The 22,289-nt window shown below is 44.3% G+C and overlaps 1 protein-coding gene across 6 annotated transcripts in view; it reads left to right on the plus strand.

Annotated features, from left to right (window-relative positions):
• Positions 1–15,906, plus strand: part of fgfr2 (fibroblast growth factor receptor 2) — a 37,253-nt gene extending 21,347 nt beyond the window's left edge. For 3 of the 6 annotated variants that reach the window (XM_084561577.1, XM_084561581.1, XM_084561582.1), the window contains 11 exons: positions 571–715; positions 2,368–2,567; positions 3,317–3,456; positions 5,530–5,651; positions 6,504–6,614; positions 7,485–7,675; positions 8,327–8,449; positions 9,610–9,680; positions 12,123–12,260; positions 12,730–12,835; positions 14,202–15,906. In XM_084561577.1, the coding sequence (XP_084417703.1) occupies positions 571–715; positions 2,368–2,567; positions 3,317–3,456; positions 5,530–5,651; positions 6,504–6,614; positions 7,485–7,675; positions 8,327–8,449; positions 9,610–9,680; positions 12,123–12,260; positions 12,730–12,835; positions 14,202–14,366 (1,512 nt within the window). In that variant the 3' untranslated portion in view covers positions 14,367–15,906. The remainder of the gene's footprint in view (positions 1–570; positions 716–2,367; positions 2,568–3,316; positions 3,457–5,529; positions 5,652–6,503; positions 6,615–7,484; positions 7,676–8,326; positions 8,450–9,609; positions 9,681–12,122; positions 12,261–12,729; positions 12,836–14,201) is intronic. The other 3 variants (XM_084561578.1, XM_084561579.1, XM_084561580.1) reach the window with 3 other exon arrangements.
• The last annotated feature ends 6,383 nt before the right edge of the window (positions 15,907–22,289 follow it).

The following is a 22,289-nucleotide window of genomic DNA, read 5'->3' on the forward strand; positions in this document are numbered from 1 at the left end:
CACACCCTTTTGTTTCAGCTGCTCCTCCCAATGCCGAGGCCGGCGCCCCCCCCCCCGCCCATGAAAGCACTGGACGGGCCTGCATACCTAGACACATCTCTCTTGGCACTATCCTCAATTTTTTAATATCTCTTTCTGTCTTACAAGCTGTGTCAAGATGGTGTTGCAGTGCTCTCCATGCTCTCTATTGTCGTTTGTGCATGTATCCGGTTCAGTTTGTGAATTAGACTCGCTTCTATTAGCAGGTTCTGTGGGTGATGGGAACCCTTTTAGTTTTTTGGTGTACTGGTTCTTTTTTTCTTGTGTTTTGGTGGCATATTGGGTTCTGTCTGTGTCTCCTCACCCCCCTCCTCACCCTCGGAAACTCCCAACATCCTTTCCTTTAGATGGGACCTCAACGATGGACGCCATCCAGCTCCTCTAATTTCTCTCTTGGTTTTGTGGGTCTCATTTTTTTTTCTCTTTCTCTCTCTCTCTCCCCTGTTTTTGCTCTCATCTTCAACCCTCACTTTCTTCTTCTACTCTTTCACCTCCCCCTCTATTCCTCTTCCTCTTCTTCTCCTCTCCCAGACCGCAGGTGTTAACACCACAGATAAGGAGATAGAAGTTCTCTACTTGCCCAATGTAACATTTGAAGATGCTGGGGAGTATACGTGCTTGGCGGGTAATTCTATTGGGATCTCCTATCACACTGCTTGGTTGACGGTGCTTCCAGGTATATACACTCGTCTTCTCGTTTCCCTTTTTTTCCTTTCTCATTTCTACCTAAAACAGTTGTCATTTCAATAACCTCTGTGGAAGGCCAGTCCTCCCTCTGGAGTCCGATTCACGCAGCTCAAATATTAGATTGTGATGAGCCACTACGGTCATCATCCAAGACAATGCGCTGCTGGAGCAGTGAGTATATATTCTATTATGTTATCTAGACTGACCAGCTGTTGAAAGCTAAAGGCAGATAAGGGGGTAGTTTGCAGACGACTTATCATAACTCTCAGAGCAGCTTGAGTGTCTCTAGACTCCGAAAGGAAGAGAGGATTTGTCTCCCACCTTCTCTTTTCTCTCTCGTCTTCAAACTTTCCTCCAACCTCCTTCTGGCTCTGATAATTGTCTTCTTTCGAGACCCTTATTTCTCCTTTGAGATAACGGTCGAAAGTTGAAGCTCAGCACTCGTTTCATGTTGGCTTCACTTTCTCAATTATCAGGGCCAAACCTCCCAGACTGTACAGTAAATAACTCATGCACGCGAATGTTTGTGTGTCTGTGTGTGTGTGTGTATCCCCATTTATCAACTTGTTTTATCCTATTTTTGTCCGTTGCTCCGCGTCTGGCCTGTAATTACGCATACCAAAGCATCAAATACATAAAACTTAGTGTCAGTCTCTGCGCAAGTTTATTCCAGGCTAAACGGCCGATTGTTAATGCTCAGGTTCTGGCCAAAAGCACACTGGGCATTACAAGTGATTGATGAGAGTCGTTGGCTGTCTGCAGCCTTCAAAATATAACCACTATCAAACCATCCTAAATGCTGTAACGGGGTAATAGTTTTGTTTTATCTGTAAACAACAACATAATGATCACAGGCCAGACATTCCCTCTGGGAGTAATATATGATATTTATTGCCCTCGATGTGCTCTATCTGCACCGCTGGCGCCTTCGAGGCTGCGACTTCTGTGTATGTGCTGTGGTTTTTTTGGATCGGCAGATGTGAGGCCGGCAGGAGAAAGGTTCCTACATGTAGCTTCACCTCCAGCTGGCTGACGGGCCGTTCGGTTGGCTGTGCTGCACAAGAGCCTTGTTTGTGGTCTGGAGGGCTATGCATTATGGAACAGTCAGTTCCTATGGCACACACACACATGCGCGCGCGTACGGACACACACACAAACTCATCCCATTTCCTCGACAGGAAGCTCAAGCCATATACAACCACCAAGGACGCCGCTCTCCCTTGTTTGCAATCCAAAGTGAAGCGCGTATTGTTCCGTCCGCCCGTGGGTGTGTGTGTTTGTGCTCGCGTGTCTCCGACATTAACACAGAATGCAGACATATGCAGGCTTGGATGCGCTGGCCTATTTAAAATCTGTTTAGGCTCTTAAGCAGCAGGATAGGTCTGTTTAAAAAAATGCTGAAACCTCGGGAAAAAGAACGGCGAGGATGCTACGAAATAATTTCTGTTTAGTTTGCCTGCCGATGGTGATTACATTTGCGCATGAGTCACCTCCAGAGCATCTGTCTCCGTGTTTGTCTGTCTGATACCCATGTGTGTCCGTCCAAATGAAGAGTGCGTGTGTGGGAGCGATCAGTGGGAGCCTCCCTCTAGCTTTCACCGCTTGACCTCTGTCTCTCCGCTATCCCTTTATTTTCCTCAGCCCTGGAGAAGTCCCCGGGGCCAATTTCCCCAGACTACGTGGAGATCGCGATATACTGCACAGGTGTCTTCCTCATCGCCTGCATGGTGGGCATCGTGGTGGTGTGCCGCATGAGGAACACTGCAAAGAAACCAGACTTCGGTGGCCAGCCGGCGGTCCACAAACTGAGCAAGCAGATCCCTCTGCGGCGCCAGGTAACAGAAAGTAGATAAAGAGTTCTAAAGGCATCTAACACCCCTAGAGGAGACAAATACACACTGCAAACATGCCTCAGATATACAAATACAGGCAACAAACTTTAGATTATTGTCTATGTATATACGCTAAAGTTTGCATGGTTTATACATTTATAAAAATAACTTATTTTTAAAAAAAAAAAAAAAGATAATTTCACACAATGTAGCATATACTGTTGTAATATTTTATAGAATTTCCCTCCAGCCTCATGCAGAAGGCATGCATTTCTGTGCAAGTTAGCACTGAAACTGACTGAAGCTGCAGCCAGATCTTTTTTTTCCGGTATGTGAGCCACTGTTTCCCCTCAAGGGAAACCAAAAGGTACAAAAAGTGTTGGATTACATTCTGCAGTGAGACTGATTCCTGTGTCAAGGTAAGGTTAGGGTGGAGAGAGAAGAGATGAGCCCTGGGGACAGCGGCGATTAACACACATTCATCAAAATTACTGTTGTTGTTCACGTCTTAATCATCTGTGAAATGTAATCCCTGGCCTCCAGACAGACTCTGGCATTATATGAGAAAATGAATGACATATTATTAATTTTAACGTACCATATTTACCAGCATTGGTGTTAATTAAAAAAAAAAAAGAAAAAAAAAGTAGCACAGGTAATCATGTACACACAAATCTACTCCTCTAGTGATGCCCTGGAGCTCTAAGCAAACTATGAACCCAGACTCCGGTGATCAGCCAATCTTTCTCATCCTGTAGGTGTCGGCAGACTCGAGCTCTTCCATGAACTCTAGTACGCCGCTGGTACGCATCACAACGCGGCGGAGCTCTGCACACGACGAGCCGATCCCAGAGTACGACCTTCCAGAGGATCCGCGGTGGGAGTTTTCCCGAGACAGGTGAGACCAACATCCTATGCTCTCTGGCGTTATGTAACGTAATTATAAATTTACGTCAGGAACAAGATCAACTACGATGCAGATTGAGGAATTCAGCCAAAAAGATGTTTTGCATAGAGAATTGTAATTATGGCCTATTCCTAATTACAACCCCCACCGTTTTATGTTACGCATAATACATAACTATGTAAATCGGCTTCAACTCCTGCATAAAACACCTGAAAATACTGCTCTTCCAGCTATGACACTTTCACCCGAAAGGGAGTGTTCATAATGGCACACTCAGGATTCAGAGCCCGCATACAAGACTTGTTTTGTGGTATGCATGACAGCCTTTACACTCTCTGCCCTTGTCTTCAATCCCAATACAACTATCTTTGGCCGGCAGGGTGCATTTAAGTGGTGGATAACGCCGACATTACAACACAAAGACCAACTGTCTGATTGTATCTCAGCCGCTAAATGATCAGATAACTATTGTTCTAAATGAGGAATGCCGGCAATAGTGACTAACTGGTGAATAATGGCTGAGATAAAGGCTACTGATTCATCCGCTGGTGCTGTAGTGAAATAACCTGAACTTGGCACCGTGCCCCCAGCCTCATTATTACAACTTCTGCTACGTCACACTCTCACTCACCCGTAGTCACACATGCTTCTGTTGGTAAGGGGTGAAGCTGGGCTAATTAGTGGTTAGCACTCGCAGCTTTCATCTGCATGTTTGGGCTAGGAGTGTTTGCTCGGTTTCATTCCAGAGGAATTAGCACCGCTGAGGTTTCAGTTAGTCACAGTTGCAGCGGCCAGTGATAAGCTGTAGGGTGGATTTAATAGGACGGCAAAGGTTAGCGTAGTTTAATACCCAACTGAGGCCTCGAGTTTTGAAAGAAAAGGGAAAATCCCAAACCGTAAACATGAAGGCCTGTCTTTCGTTAAAGGAGCTCGGATCATAGATTTTACCGTCGCTCATCAGTTAAAAAGCATTTCTGATGTAATGCTAGACTTTCTGGGTGCATGCTGAATGGTCTTCAGTTTTGATTTTAATTGTTGAACTCTCCAACGGGGATGTTTTGTCTAGGCTGAATAAATCTCTGTGTGCCTCTCTGTTTGGGTCTGTCATCCCAGCGCCTGAGGGATCATGTTGGGATTGCGGAACGTTGAGGAATGCTAACGTTTGCGGTTTGTGTGGAGAAAAAATAACATTGATTATGTGTGGTTGGATGGACAGAATGGTGGCTATTGAGCGTGGCGAGTGTGTGTGGACAGACAGGGGATTGTATTACTACAGAAGGGCGCTGCCCCTCAGGCTCTAGGCTTCACGTCGTGCAGTGTGTGTTTACATAGCCAGGACACTGGGCCTTAGGGGTGTGGCCAACACCTGTCAATCAAATGAAATAACACCAGGGTACACGGCTAGTTCAGGGGTCACTTGGGTCAGATGATAAATGTCTGCTAATAAAACGTCTTCGCTATCAATGCAAAGAAATAGAGTGTGCACATAAAGTTTACCACCAGCAATTGTGACATTACTTGCGATAAAATAACACTTAAATATCCATCTGGTATTACAGTCAGACCCACCTTTAAGACACACAAAGCCAGAATACCATCTGTCACAGGCTAATGTGTCGGGGCTAAGGTAAGCCTTGTGTAATGACTTGTAAAGAGTGTATACTGGAACATGCCAAGACAGGGTAAACAGTTTAGAAATGAGTGCCTCTCCCTTACTTTATCGGGTGATTATCTTTGCCATGTCTGCCTTCCTACCTACTGCCCTGGCACAGGCTGCAGTCCCCGCGCCAATAAAGCACTCACACAGACACAATCTGATTCAAACACAGAGAGAGAGAGAGAGAGAAAGAGATCGAGTAAAAAAAGATAGGGTGAGGTTGACAAAACTGGCCTATTGCCTGGTTTCATTAACTCTCTCGCTCTCACACTGCAATCTAACCTTTTTAATTTCTGCACAGAAGGGGCGACTCGACGCAAGAGTCGGATCGGGTTGACACGCTTTAGTTTCAGCAGCTAATTGGCTTCCTGTCTGTTTTTCTTGTGTTTTCTGTCTTGCGGCTGCAGGTTGACCCTGGGCAAACCCCTAGGTGAAGGCTGTTTCGGCCAAGTTGTAATGGCAGAGGCCCTGGGCATCGATAAGGACAAACTCAAGGAGGCTGTAACTGTTGCGGTCAAGATGCTGAAAGGTAAGCGAGTCTCCTGCTGCTGCACAATCACAGTGGGGTTGTATTGTCAAATGTCTGACTTGTGCTTAAAATCAGACCACTGGGATAAGCTGCACACTGTTTCATTGTGTCTTCTGGGCAAGCTGTGTGCATTTTCTTGGTGATTTATTTTCGGTTCAGCAAAGGTGCAAGGCTGAGCCTGGGGCTGGCGTTATTTTTCGTTATTGGTGGTTGCTGAGTGACGGCTAGAGGAAGGCGGGTTGGGTAGGTAAGGGTTAGGGGCGGTCACATACCTGACCCCAGAGCAGCAGCTGGCTAGAGCTCCATCAGCACCCACACAAAGAGACAAGTCACACTAGCAGCACTGCTGTGATTAATGAAAGCAATAGGAGGGAGGGCTCTGGGTCGGTTTGGGGTTGCGGGGTACAGTTAGATCAGGTACGGCAGCAGGGAGTTAGACCTACCTTGACAATGGAAACCTGCTCTTTACGGTAATGGTGCGGAGGAATGCAGGCAATGCCATTCTGACTATCTGGATACCTCGACTGGCTCAATCAGCTCCATGACAAAAGGAGCCTGTGCAGTAGATAATGAGTCCAGATTGAACGTCTTTAATTCCTTCTCCTCCCTCCCTCTGGCACTGAAAGGATGCCTCTGTAGTCTGTGTGAAGAGCCTCCCTCGCTGCTGTAACTTTAGCCCACATTGTCTGTCAGCCGCACTTAATCAGAAGCACCTACAAAACAAGGTGCTGTCTGACGGGGCTAGCCACTTAGTCCCAAGTCAAAGAGTTAAAGGGGAAGACAGGACTGGGGTGTGTTTGTTTTGCTGACCTTTTCCTGACAAGTCTTCAATGTAACTTCTTATATTGTTAGATGACGCCACCGAGAAAGACCTGTCTGACCTGGTGTCAGAGATGGAGATGATGAAGATGATCGGCAAACATAAGAACATCATTAACCTTTTGGGGGCCTGTACACAAGACGGTGAGTCAGACGGGACATCACAGCAGTCCCAGAGTCAGAATACGCTCTTGGAGGATTGTATCATTTGTAGGTTTTGTTTTTAATGTCATATGGTGCTTTTAATATCCTCTTGAGGCAGCTTGATCTTCCTAGTTAACTTAAGTTTTAATGCTGTAATAAAAATGGTTGCTGCATGTTTCAACAAATTCATACAATGTGTCTGCAGACCACATCAGACAGACAGTATAAAGGCTGTTACATACTCTGTGAGAAATTTGTTCTAGCACCCCTCATTTGGGAGTTCTCGCCACATCAACCGGGCAGAACTTTTTTCCCGTGTGGTGTCCAGCAACTATTCTGTGATTCTGCCAGAAGTTGGAAGTGGGCATGGTTAATGCGGTAAAGCGGAAATGCTAGCGGCCACTCTGTGAGCTCCCAGATGCTAATATTCGCAGTATGACCACTAATCTCTCCTGGGTAGAGATCGGCGTATGTAACAATCTTAAGACAAGATTTTCCACACTTTTGGAGGTAAACAGAAACCATTTGTATGTAACATGCAAAGGCTGGTTTGGTTTACCTGGAAGTAAAGAGTTAAGCTGTGTTTTCTTAAAGGTATTCAGGAAGTGGAACCGTGATTGTGTGAAAAATTAAACTCAATGCAGCTACACCTGTTTTCTCACCGAAGCATATGTTTTTAGTCTCTGTGGACTGTTGACTATTTAGTTTTAGTTCTGAAATAAACACATGTGCTGGGACAGATTTTTCTTACAGAGTTTCTGAAATGCTTTTGAAGCAAGCAGCTGATTTAAAATTCTGTGATTCAAATGTACAAAGGGAATCATTCATGACAAAGCTCAAGCACTAATTTGGATCTTGTACCCTGTGCAGGTCCCCTCTATGTGATAGTAGAGTACGCCTCCAAAGGCAACCTTAGGGAGTACCTCAGAGCCCGACGGCCGCCCGGCATGGAATACTCCTACGACATCGCCCGTGTCTCAGACGAACAGCTCACTTTCAAAGATCTGGTCTCCTGCACTTATCAGGTGGCACGGGGCATGGAGTACCTAGCATCTCAGAAGGTAAGAGGACGACGACGCAAAATGTCCTGCTCTCAATAACAACCTGTCGGCTGCCCTAGCCCAGATCTCTGTGCCAGTTCAGTTTGATGAGCTGTACCCACGAAGGCTTTACGTAGGAGGCTTGTTTGTGCGTCACTGTGGGAATGTTGTCTCCTAAAAACACTGACCCCCCTGCCCAATCCCTGCATTGTCTCCCATTGCACGACAAAAGCCCCTCTGTGTGGAAGAATTACAAAGTTTTCACAATGGGGGTACAGCCATCTTGGCCAAATGCAGCCTCACGCTCCCTCTCACTGTTGGAATGTGACAGAGCATACTGTCTCACACGCACACACACACACACACACACACGCTGGACTACATGCGTACACGTAAGTTTGCACATGCGCACTGAAGCCCAGACACGAGTCCGACCATATATGTGACAAAGTATGCAAGGAATCTTTACATATCCAGACAGGTTCATGCTGGTGTAGTCAGTGTGGCGTCATGTTAGCCTCTGAAGAAGTGCTACTTCTGTGTAAGGCATTTCTGGGTGATTACGTGCACCGCAAACATTTTAACACCATTCCAAATTAAGTATACACCTGTTTCAGAGTTGATTTATTTATAGAAATGACGTAACTAACTCATCCACTCTCTCCATCCCAGTGCATACACAGAGACCTGGCAGCCAGAAACGTCCTGGTCACAGAGAGCAACTTCATGAAGATCGCTGACTTCGGGCTGGCCAGGGATGTCCACAACATCGACTACTATAAAAAGACGACTAATGTGAGTCCTCATCCTGCATGCAGCGCATTGGGGGATGTGCACTTTGAGGCAGTGGAATATTTTAGAGAACTTCAGTGCGAGATACGCCCACCCTTTTGTCTTGTTTCTCAAATTCTCTCTATTCCCTCATCTTTCTGTTCCGCTGTTTTCTCTGCTGGTGTCTTGGCAGAAGCAGCGGGTTCCCAGGCAGCCTGTGAATGCAGTGGTTCTGGAGACTCTTGTCTTGTTTACCCCTTCAGTCTTTTGTTCTTTTGGTTTCATCGACACTTATACAATTAGCCCCCAAAGAGGGGCCGAGGGAGAAGGGAGGTCCAGGCCTAAACATAATTGACACCTCCACAGTGGCCCAGTGGTGTCGTTCTTTCCCACCGCAGAGCAGCGTCGCCTGCGCATCCTCATTTAATATGCATGATTGCCTTTTCATCGCATGCACAATCCCGCTGAGAACTAGCTGACAGCAACAACAACGAATATTCGATGATGCTGATGATAATGACGATTAGGACAATGACGGCAGCGACTATAATGATCACTTATATCAATATAACCAACCATAACCAAAGTGGACATCATCCTAGTGCTGCAGTTTTTATTCTGTTTACTTTTCTCCAGCGCGATAGAAATGGAACAGCAGCCTCTTTTTTATTGTTGTATTACCCTCAATATAAAATAAATGAAAAGTATCATATATTATGCAATTAGCTTCTTCCCTGTCAGTATTTACAGTGCCTGAAGCAGATATGATTACTTATTTATAGGTGCTACTTCTACTTATAATAATCCAGCCTGATGAGATTATTCTTGCCATTTAGCTACCGCGCTGATACCGACCAAGGTCGCCTTGTCAGCTATGCTTAGCTTTCCAGCCGGTGTTTTAATGGTATGTAGAGATAAACTCACTGCTTTATCTCGTGACCCTGTTTATCAGCTCTATTGCTTTGACAATGTAAATGTTCCTCTGGGAAATCCTCCTTCCAGACTCCTCTAGGGCCTTATTCCCCAGGCTACTTTCACATATCAGCTCTTTTTCCAGGAGTAATGAGATCTCCCACCAGCGAATTATTTCAAACATGCTGATGAAGCCAGAAATGAACACGGCTCAGGGGTTGGTTTATTAGGAGTAGATTTTTATTTGACCTCTCACCTGTGTGTGTCCTCAGGGTCGTCTCCCGGTAAAATGGATGGCTCCAGAGGCGCTGTTCGACCGGGTCTACACGCACCAGAGTGATGTGTAAGTATACAACAAAGTGTTTCGGGGTCACACATAAATAATACAAACTCAATTTTACATAAAGTAAAACACTTTCACTGCCGTTTCCTGTAGCCTGCAGTCCGATTGAAAGGGTTGTTTTTCAGGAGTTTAGGAGCAGGGGGTGGGTGAGGTAATTTGGTGCAGTGTTGGTGAGTGTTAGGTGGGGCGGGGGTGGCCAGCTATAAGGGGCCAGTGCTGGCCGGTTTGTGGTAAAAGTGAGGATTTCACGCTAGACTTGGAGCCAATGCCGTGTTACTAATCTGACGGGCTTCAAAGGGCCTGGAAGGAGCCCACCAGCGCCTCCTCCTCCTCCCCTCCGATTCACCCCTTGCTCCTCCGGCTCGGCTCGGAAGTCTCCCCTCCTTGCTGGGCCTCCACACATGTCTGAACGCAACAATGCTGCAGCCCTCCAGTGTTGGCCTCATCCTCCACACAACCAGCCCTTTTAACCCCCCGCCATCCCCTCTTCACTCTCCTCATTCAGCAACACTTTGAACATGTGGCTCATCGTTTTGGAGCAGCTCCATGATCAAAATAACCCCCCCTCACCCCCCTTCCACTTCACTTTGGCGTTCTTATTTTCATTCATCTGGCATGTGAATTGCTGACCCGTCTCTGTCTCTCTCTTTTTTTAAGATCAAGAGTACTCATTCTAAAAACAGAACAAAGCCAGAGCTTCCCTCTCTTTTTGGTGTTTGAGTCTCATATGTTCTGACAGTGCTGTTTGATGTTTCTGGTCCAGACATTGGCAGGAGATTTGTGTATGTGGCAATTAGATAAATACCTCGCATGCTGACCTGAAGGGAGGTTCTGTATATGCGTTCGGGTTGAGTCAAACACTAAACGTAGCGCTCATCCAGTTAAGCGCATGGATGGAGAATCTCCTTCCTGTCCGTGTCTCTGTGTACTTGTTTGTGCGCATGAATAATGTGTACGTACGCATGACGCCCTTCATGTTCCGTAGCGCAGCAACAATCGATAATCTGGGGGAGTACGGGGGGGGCGGTGAACGGAGGGGTGCAGGCATTAAGTGGCTGCTGTGGTCCTCTCTATCAGCTCACTGCTAATTATGATTCATCACTCACTTTTAGTAATTGGCTTTTTTGCATAGTGCATGAAGGGAAGAGAAGGAGGTAGAGCGGGGCTTTCGCTGCAACATCACCAGAAGCCCAGGCGATCTATACATGACATCAGATTAAATGAATACATGAATTCCAATGAAACTCGCCCATTGACGTTTTGACAAATTTGCCCAGGGCAGTCGGTAAACAGTTGCAGGCAGGAGAGACGGCACCGTGACCAGACGTGGGCTCTGCCTCTTAAAGAAATGTTTAGAGCCTTGAATCGTCATATTTTTATCAGATCCACTGATTTATATTCATGTTGTTTGCAGTTTCAGACGATGCACAACTACATGTGATTTGAATCCAACGAGATGTGAAAGACTCCAGAATATGAACCTCGTTAATGTGGCTGTTTACTGATTGGTTGATTTGTTTGCTCTCTCTGGTAAGGCCCGAGGCCAGGTCAGTTAAAGTGACCCCGAGCGTGTTTCTTTGTGTGTTTGTTTGGTAAGACACGGCTGGTTGCAGGTGGACGCCAACTAGCACGGCCCAAAAAAAGGCTGACAAGCACTGAGAGACGGTTACAAAGTAGCACAGAAAGGAGAGACGAGTGTGTCAACAAGTGCAGAGATACAACGCGGTGATAGTGGAGAGCACAAACCTGGCTGGCTGGTTGTGTAAACAGATGGGGGGAACTGATAAATGCCCAACCTGCCTGTCCGTGCATTCTTCCTCCGCTGGGCTACTCTCACGGCCCAGAATGCGTACATGCGTATCGTGTCTGTAAACGCGCCTGCGCATCATAACGCAGCCTTTGTGCAGACATGAATCGAGAGTCACTGCAGGACTGATCCATTTGAGACACTGCATTTGCTAATATAAACATGCATCGTGACGGTCAGCAACATGGATTCACTGATACGCGACAGCCGGACACTGCGTCGAGGAAGTGGTTAACGATTAATAGTCCCTGGCCTTTGCTGGACTTCTCCCTTCCCCTTTGTCTGCTGTGGGTGGTCCAGTGTTTGTTTTGGTGTGGTGTGACCAGACAATGCCAGTCTGTGTGACCAGCCAGACCAGCACAAAAGCCATCATTGAAATCAGGGCCAGGGTAGCACTGGCAGCAGGTTTGCACCACAAGTCACTGGATGGCAGAAAGAGGGCATTGACACCACTGCTGTCACACTGTTGTATTTCTTCTAAGTCGCAGCAAAGCGACTCCATCGAAATAATCTGTATAAACAATGCAAGCTCACTCTCAACTGTTATTTGTATCAGACTGTTACCACTGTTTATATGCTAGATCATATTGTGGCTGTAATATTAATGTATCTATGTCTATTTTTTATCTTACCAGCTGGTCATTTGGGGTGCTGATGTGGGAGATCTTCACCCTAGGGGGCTCACCCTACCCCGGCATTCCCGTCGAAGAGCTCTTCAAGTTGCTCAAAGAGGGCCATCGCATGGACAAGCCAGGCAACTGCACCAACGAGCTGTAAGTTCTTTTCTGCAACGCTAGCATCTTCCCTTCCAAGCTGCCACCCAGCTACGCCGTTGCTCCTAAGATGCCGGCTCAGTGCCAGCGCGGTCTCCATCAGATCCATGACTCTGTGCGCACTCTGTCAGGCCTCTGCACAGCTGTGGCTGTCTGCTATCAGTGTCCTCATTCATAATGAGAGCTCTGCAGTCAGCGGACAATGGCGCAGCTCTGCTACGGCGCCACACTGAGAGGACTGTTGGAGAAGAAGTAGAGACAGACACAAACACACATTATAATATTTGAATAAATCCAAAGCACGGATGCACGTTTGTGATCGGCAGAGTGCACATGGAGGCAGCTTAGTCCAGAGGCACCAGTCTTATCAGGTGGCAAATTTTGAAACTCGGAGACAAGGAATATGAGAAGTGCCGCAGACTACTTTTTTTCCTTTGAGTAAAAATTATTGCACAATTCTCTTTCACAGGTACATGATGATGAAAGACTGCTGGCACGCCATCTCATCCCAGAGACCCACCTTCAAGCAGCTCGTGGAGGATCTGGATCGCATCCTCACCCTGAACACCAACGAGGTTCGTGCAGCTCCGCCGTTCTTCTTCTCACACATTTCTGAGCAGACTCAGACCTTTCTCTCAAACTGGAGTCAAACGTCTCATAATGGCGAAAGAGAACACCATGTTTCTCCATCCGAACTAAATTGCGTTCCCACGGTGCGCTTGCGGGGTTCAGAGGAATATTGATAAAAGCTCCTGGAACATTAGCGGCCACGTGGCTGACACAAGAGCTAAACGGTGACCGAAAGAATGCGACCGGATGATGTGATCCAGGCCCAACGTAGCTGCTACGGCCCAAGTTGCCCAATCATCGCGTCCATGCCTCTGCCCCGATAATGCCTGCGCTCCTTTCCATTCCCTTTCCTGTCTTGTATGATATCCTTGTGCGGACCTGAAAAGAGGCCGTCGATGGAAAGCTGTCAAGACTCGTCTGCTGTGGAGCTGGAAGCCCATGAATTTACGCCAAAAAAGCCCAACTTTGAGTTTGAACTTTTGAAATGTAATAAAGTGTCTTTTTTTTGCCTTTTTTTTTTCACCCCCACTTTTCCCTCTACCCCAAACCGCTGGCAGATGTGGAGAACTTTAGTAATATGAGCCTTTTCGTGTTAAGCTGGGAAAATGGAAGCCAGTGCTCATTTTGTACTAAACCCCAAGAACTCTTCCTCCTCTCAACTTGTCCCAATAACAGCCATGAAAGACAAGGAGAAGGGGAAAAGGGTGCCTCAGTCGACATGAAAAGACCAAAACATTTCCCAACGCTGGTCTGAGTGAAAAATTAATAACAGGATTTCTTGAGGTTTTCATCTTCCTTCATCTTAGTAAGCTGTGTTCTGCCAGCTTTTTTTTTTTTTTTTTTACTTTTTCCAATAATCTAATAGCGACTATGTGAGGCGTTTCAGTGTCAGATATTACATTTGTTTTAACTGAAGCCGATGTGAAAGGATTTTGTGTCCTGCATCCCATTTTCCCCCCAAAAGCTCAACCACTTCAAACCATTCTGTACTGGACCAAAACTTCAACTAGTTCAACTCCCTGTGCTGAATCAGCCAGCTCTCCAACATTCAATTTATTACATATTATTTCTACAAATATTTTCATACAGTATCCAGTTTAAGATTATTTGTTCTGTTCCATTTCATAAATTCTCCCAGGGTGATTTGGTATGGTTTAGATAAATAACAGAATAAAGGTGATACTCTTCTCCTCCACTTCGCTCACCCTCCTTTGGAAAGTCCCTGTTCTTGTTGACTTGATTTCAGCACTAAATTTATGTTATTCTGTTCTTCTAGGTCATTCGCCTCATGCTTCTTCGAAGCGTCCTTCCCTTTTGTCTGAGTGTAAATTATCTCACCCAACCCTCTCTTTCCAATGTCTGTGTCTGCAGGAGTATCTGGATCTATGTGCCCCAGCGGAGCAGTATTCCCCCAGCTTTCCAGACACTCGTAGCTCCTGCTCCTCCGGCGACGACTCTGTGTTTTCCCACGACCCGCTACCGGACGAGCCGTGCATCCCCAAGTACCAGCACATCAATGGAAATGTCAAAACATGAACCCACACCCGCCCTCTCAGCCCCAGTCTTACCCGTCAGTGCCCCAAAACACAGGTAGCACAGACACCTTCTCCGAAATCCTCCCAACTTCCTGCCCCCCCATCGCCCTCTCTGGCTCCCGATGGACTAATGGACCCAGATGGGGCTGGGCTGGTGGCAGCGCTGCTGTCACACACTCACACTGCCATGCACTCACACTACACACACTCACATGAGGTCTTAAAGGAGAGGACAGAGACCATTAAAGAAGCTATTTTGTGTTGACTGAATGAACTGACGTTCCCTGGGGATCCTCAAACTCTCCGAGAAAACACAGACTTTTCATTTTGGTTCTCATATTTGTTGCCTTGCAATCAACGATTCGTTACTTGTTGGGTGATCCAATTCCAGAGGCTGGCATTCCAAGACTGTTCTTTGCTCCTGGAGGAATGTATGGACTGATGTGAACTCTAGAAACAAGGGATTAGAAGAGGATGACAAATAGGAAATGGACTAAGCGACAGAGCTTCGACTAACAAAACAGAGGAATAAGAGGAGAGCAAAAAAAATAAAAAATAAATAAAATTCTCTCCTGTTTATTTTGTAATATTGATGCATTTCTTTTTCAGTTCTCTTGATAAACCTTCCCAATTATTCTGGAGAGAGACAAATACACAGTATAATGTATAGTGCTGGGTATCTTTGTAAATATATTCAAATATGTATAAAAAATATATTATATATTTACAATGAATTATTTTTTGTATGGACTCGGAAATAACCCCCAATCCTCCCGCACCCTTCATTGAGTTCGAGGCAGTTAATGCTAACAGGTTACGTGTCCTATTATTCACACAGACACACACACACACACACACATTCAGACACGGACACACACTTCTATATACAATACACACAAACACCTGTCTTACTCTCACTCAATAACACAGCTGAGTATTGGCTTTCAGGGAACAGTAGTATGGTAATTTATTGACTTACGTTTTTTTTTTTTTTTTTAATGAATCAAAAACAATAAAAACAACGTGGCAGAAATTATGACATTAATGATGTTAATAATACATAAATAATCCATTAAATGTATCGTAATTTAAAAAAGGATCTTTCAGCAGTAACAGAAGAAAACTATTTTTAGTAGGTTTGAGAGATCCGGGTTTTGTAAGTTTTATATATGAATGTGAATATTAAGTTAAATTTTAAATTACTGTACATTTTATAGTCAGCTAATCCCTTTCTTTAGGTAGATGTTGATGCCATTTCTATCCAGTCATTTTACTCTTCCTTAACGCTGCTTTAGGAAATGAGATCTGGATATTTATATATCACTGAAAGAATTAAGAATTTGGAAATACCTAGCGACACGCTCCTTCATTTAGGCTAAACACAGACCCCCAAATTTACTGGACAGAATTGAAAGCTGAAAAACAAAGTATTAAATCATCGTTGAAGTGTTTTTCTTTTTTTTTCTACTGGACCAACTTTAAGATGTTTTTTTTTTTGCAAGTGTTCAAGGCGCATTTGCGAAATAAATGATGGAAAAATATCACCCTGTCCCTAATCTCTGACTTTGTTGCTCGTTTTAAGTTTTCACAGAGGAAGAAGAAGAAGAATGTGTTATCGCTGAACTGCACATTCCTCCGAGCTAAATTTCTTTTTCTTTGTGTCTGATATGGGTGGAGATGGTTTAGCCGTCACTTTTACTGTGCAAGGAGAGGGATTTTCCTCCTCAAGTGCAATTATTTTGAAGAAACTTGACAAAGCTGTTTTTTTTCTGTATTTCGGTTTGTGATAAAAAAAAAAGTGGCGTCATTGTTTTTAATAAAAAAAAAAAACTCACCATCATCCGTTCAGATACAAAACTGCTAGGCTCAGCACAAATGCAGAGCAAACCTGTTCAAATTAGATTCTGAATTCATGCCAGCGTACCGAGCCATTTGGTTAATGAACTGGGGGACTCGTCGTTATCATGATAGTGCAACTCTGTGCCTCGATCTGTCTGACTTTGATCAGCCAAAGAGTCTTTGTTAGCCTCCTAATAGGTACTCGGATTATTGCTGATTGATTTCCCCCTTTTCCTCTAATCAGAGCAGATTTAATTCAGCAGAGTGAGTAGTTGATTTACCTGATTTCATGTAAGTTAATCAAAGCTGATTTATTGGCCAGCGTGATTGACAGTGGCGGCCGTGGAGTTGGTCGCATTCACTGATAGTGTTTGCTTATCATCCTCAAACACACACACACACACAGACAACATAGTGCAACAGCAGCAGAGCCACAACACAGGTCCTGATATGAGGCTGAGCACTTGTATTGACATGACTGACATAAATATTCCATATGAATGCTTTAAAGGAGGCCAATAGGATTTGGGGGGAACGGAAATGGTTATTCATAATAATACTTTAGTGGATACTCACCTGTAATTCTGAGTTGTTGTGTTTTTGTTAACCTCTGCACCTCATATCTACATTAGAAATGGGTCCTCTTTCACTGAGACAGCCATGTTTCTACTGCGGCCCAAACAGGTAAACCAAACACCGGCTCTAGAGAGGGACCTTCACATTTCTTAAATATGTGAATGTAAAAATAAATGTAAATCAGCTTGATTGGGCAAGTACTTTCTGCATTTACACTATCCATTTATGGCACTAAAGGACGGCGTACACCGGTGCGAGCCTTTTATATTTGTGAGCTCACCAGTCTGGCTCGCTCTGTAAAAACGCCACCCAAACTTTAGTCGGCGCCGTGCCTTTTTGCCAGTCGGGTTAATTTTGTTTCTACTTCCTGCTTCACATTCAACAATGACGACTGAAACTTTCACCGAAATTTCGCAGAAGATGAGTCGTACAAATGTTTGTACCTTTGCACCTCCTCAGTCAATCTTTCCTCGATGTGTTCCCTCTTTATTGATCCAAAACAATCAATTTGAAAATTGCTGAGATGGAGAAACAGCCCGAAATACTTAAGCAGAAATATGCTACTACCAAGCGGACCAATCACAGCTGTTGTGGTCGGCGTTGCTGCGGTGCGTAGTTACATTTTTGGGGAGGTGCACATCAACTACGGCACTAGGGTCTGCACTGTCGCTGTAGCAGAAGCCTAAACTACCTACAAGAGTAGTTTAAGGGGTTAGCTACCCTTACTCAAGACTACTTCAGCCATGGATAGGGATTTGAAGTCACCTACAGCCCCAAGTTTACTTTTCATAGCACTATTCCACAGCTCCCCATTATGTTGAAATGATATCAACTGAAGATTCTCCTGCACGCATTAAATGGGAGTTGTATTAATTTGATTGCAATGTGAAACTTCACAACTGGATGCTTATGTTAATGTTAGGGCCTGTTCAGACCTAGCATCAAGATCCGATCTGGGTGATCGGATCTCGTAAGAGACAGGTGTGAACACCTCGATGACACATTGAGATTGCATTTGAGGGATCCGATCTCTGACCACATTTGGAGGAGGTCTGGCTCGCATGTGTCCGCATGTGTCAGCATTTCTTTGGTAGTGTGAAAGCAATGCGCCCCGAGTTGCGTTAACCGCCTATACTGCTCCAGTCTATGTCAGCTGAGATTTGCCTCATTCATTCAGAAAAAAACATACAACCGCTATTATAGATGATCACCAGAAAAGGAAAAAGCATATTTGTTCATTATTAATATGAGCCTGTTTAAAGTATTCTTAGTGTAGTAGCATGCTGACAATGACAACGCTGACATGCTTGTGTTAAACTAGTGTGTTAAAATTTGTCTTTTTTTAGCTTTAAGCACTGGTACATTGGGGGTTGATGAAGATATTTTAATCTTAAAAGTGTGTTATTTAGTCAAAACCTAATGTGGCACAAATTTAAATGTTGACCCTATAGCTCGACGAAACATTAAAAAAGTCATCACGGTTCAGTCTGTGCAAACTATTAATATCTTTGTCAAATTTTATGTGAATCTGTGAGATATTTGCCAAGACATTTCATTCCAAATCTGCAAATGTCTGGGGATATTCAATCTAGACTCACTCTAGTAAATGTTGAAATGTCTGAATAAGTGAGCGTCTGGTTGCACTAGGCAAAAAGTCAATGAGGTTCATACTCTGGGAACCATAATGGAGCTACTGACACTATCATCCCAAGAGCTGAAAAGGCTAAAAATAAACTGAAAATATCAGCCTGCTGTGGTATAATTGGTTAATGAATGAACGATATATTGGGTATATTAAAAACGTGTTCTTTAACATAAAACTGGGGCCTCCTCCATTATCAAGCTTAAACTTGTTTGGAATAAGCACACAGACAGCAGTTCCAAGTCGTCCTCCAATGGACGTGTCCCCTCATGTCTCCGGAACCTTAAAAAAAAAAGGGCTTGGAGGGAAAAGTCAGTCAGAAAACATTCCTGTTTTTCCATAGAATCCAGCAGCTACGGAGGACTGGAGGGGGATTGGAAAGAAAGAGTGGCAGGATAAACCACAGCAACGTACACCCTCATTAAAGGGGTAGAGCGGAGAGAAAGGCAGCCGGATATCCACGCTGGCTTTTTCAGACTTTTATCAGAGTGACTGCCTATTGTGCTGTATGCTGATGACACACACAAGGAGCAGGGAGGGGTGAACTCCATGGAGACCAAATAGAGGATTAGATTGTTTCCATCTTGAGAAAACTACGGCCCTGTTCAGACTTGGTTATTTGAATGGGTCCTGAGTGATTGGATCACAAGTAACCATCTGAAAATACACCTGGCGTTTTAAATGTTTCTACAAATGTGCCTCAAGAGCCGATTATGTTTTTGTGCTCTGTGTGCAAATAAACTGATATCATTCAGGGAAGCAGTCGAATACTGTATAAGCTGCTGTCTCCAATGGGTTGCCACCTACATGACCTGGGAGACATGACATGGAAACTTGGGGTCTTGGGGATCTGAAACAAATTGTGGAACAAGCTCAGTCACTGAAAACATGCACATACTTAAGCAATTATTTATTTATTCATCTCTATTCAGAGCTCAGTTAATTTAGAGACTTGCATAACGCTCAGATAATAAATCAAACTCTGGAAGCATGCATACGCACAGTAATCTCATGAAAAAACCTCAGGTAAATAAAGATTACTGAGGAAATACACAATTTAAACAATGGCTAATTTGCATGCATCAACGATCACATTGCTATGTCCTTGCCAAATTGTTTTATGATGGAATTACACACAGCTCACTCATATTAAATACTTTAATTGGTTAATTTAATTCCTTCTGAGATCTATTTAATGTATATTTGCTTAAAAACTACGAAGACAAACTATTAGAAAAAGGTCACACCGATTACTTACAAACACAAAAACCCTTACAGGTATCTGACGATCAATGTACTTAGAATACTTACAATAGGTTAATGAATGAGGCAAAACTCATTAATGTGACTCAGGACAAAATGTGTGTTCACACTGCTGATTTGATTGATCAGATTTCAAATGCGTCCTCATTGGGTCCTGGGTGTGCTCACACCTGTACTTAGCTGGTCACTTGTGACTGGATGACTCAGGATGGATGTTAAAGTAAAGTCTGAACACAAGTTTCCTTTGATATGCTCTGTTGAGAGACACATGATCAGTTCTGCTTGCATGCATAGTAATATAAAGTAGGACTAAACACTAGTTGAGCTACCTATGGCCTTAGTCACAATTCTAATCATTGCACAAACAAATACGAGTATCTTGTTCAACTTCTCCGTTATTTAATCTGTTTTATTTGTGGCAGAGTTCCCGCATCCAATTAAAAATGCCCTAAGGACTCATGGAGCAGTGATACTTCTCGCCGTCCTCAGATAAACATGACCCGCCAAACGGTCAAAGCCCTAAATGAGTTTTTCATTTGGAGGGCTTTTTGTTGCCTTATGCCCTGAAGATTAACCCGGTGACCCCCAAATATTAGCTTTGAATGACTTTTGGGAGATGGGGCAGTAGCTGGAGGAGACAAGGAGTCCGCTTCACGCTCAGTGGTGAAAGTATGACGCTGTAAGTTTGGGAGAAATGCCAGCTTTTTGCAAAAAAATAAAGAAAAATTTGACAGGGCACTTTATTTGCTGTGGGGTAAATCTTAGCACCTGGCAGTGAGACAGAGTGATGAATTGCTAACCTTGTCTGACATTTTACTGGTAAAAGTGGTTTGGATCCTGCTTCTTTTCTCCCTGTACTTCCTCCACGTCCTTCGCCCTAGCCCTGCTCTCCCTTGCCTAGCCATCTGGTGGGGCTTGGTGTGTTTGCACAAGGCTTGGTCTACTGGAATGTCAACATGAGGCTTTGTGTGAAGCCAGAGGAGCCCACATCTACTAGAGATAAGACCCCACCAACCCACGGAGAGGAGGAGGGGTCAGGGACTGGGAGGTGAGTGGGTGTATTTTGGAGGGTGACTTAAAGTTTAACAAAGCTGCCGTGCGACCTGCATACCCACGACTAAATCCAGAGCATAACACCCCTCACCAAAAAACAGCTTTGCCTAATAATAGAGGCTCTTAAAAGGGAATTCAAATCTAATTTCTGGGCTGAAGGCATCTGTGCCCCATATTGCAATCTTTTCATTTGATTTATTTGAAGCAGATATATGACTGAGCTCTTTCTTATTGACAAGTGGTAAGAATATGTATCCTTCAAGACTGTGCTCCTTAACATAGCATTTGCATCGAGCAGTAGATAATGAATGGTTCATCGCTAGGTCAGTGCTAAAGAGTGGGAGGGCTCTACTCGTGTTTGATTAAGGGCCTGCAAGGCACCGTGTCTAGATCTGCAGTGAAGGATAAACAAGTCGAGTGCGTGCATGTGGATGTAGGACGTGTGTAGTTTGTTTCCCCCGTGGGAGCTTCTAAACATTTACTAATGGCACAATTGTGTCTGAGCAATTGTAATTCACAGAATCCACTTCCAGTTACTTTATATGCTGACTTTGCCATGTCTAAAGGTCTCGGAGTGTAATCTTGGAGTGCAATCAGAGAGCCGAAACTAAATTGTTTAGAGGAAGACTATGGAACTCACGAGCTAACACACTTGAGCAGAGTTTAGACTGCTTTTGTTTGTCGGCCACGCAGGAGGCAAAGGAGTAATGAGTTCAGTCAGATGTAAGAGGGTTAATTATTGCAAGGGAAAATAGTCACTGTTGATCTATACACACAATTCCACATTGCAAAATTATGCTGCACTCTGAAGTTTGTTAAACCCAGCTAACGTGGCACGCTTTACCGTTCTGGGTGTGTTGTATAAATGAGCTTAGTCATAATGTTCCCTGCCCAGTGGTGCCAATCACAACACTCACCCCGTAGGTCAGACATATTCCCCCGTGTCTTGTCTTACACCGGTGATGTCAGTGGTGACATCAAAAGCCGCAAACCCTGACGTATGGCGATCCCGAGCCAAGGTGTCAAACATGGGTTTTCCGACGGCAAGTTTTCTTTGGTGCACAAACAAAATGCTTCATGTTGTAAAGATTTGGAGTTATGACCGAGTCTTGGAGGCAGAACTGTATTTTACGAGAAACTATTTATTACTTACTGCACTTTCAAAGAATCGGAGAAAGTCAAAGCGAACGGAGTCGAGCTAACCCTCACTTCCCACAATGCAGCAGTGCCTTATTTGGCCCTTGGTAGCCACCAACATCTCATATCAGTTTGTTAGATTTATTAACAATGAGTTATTTCAGACCTATCAAAGCTCATTCATTCATCATTAACTCTGATGCTATGTAAAAAAAAAATCGTGAAATGTCCCTTAACAAACAAAACCAACTTTTAATTTCGGAATTTAAATTACATTTTGTTAAAATTATGACTTTAAATGGTTAATTTCTGTGAGCCTTAAAGACGGTGCCATGTTTTCATGCCATGGACCTACACCAGTCAGCCACAACATTAAAACCACTGACTGGAGAAATAAATAACATTGACCATCTT

This window comes from Chelon labrosus (genome assembly GCF_963514085.1).
Source record: "Chelon labrosus genome assembly, chromosome: 15".
NCBI lineage: Eukaryota > Metazoa > Chordata > Actinopteri > Mugiliformes > Mugilidae > Chelon > Chelon labrosus.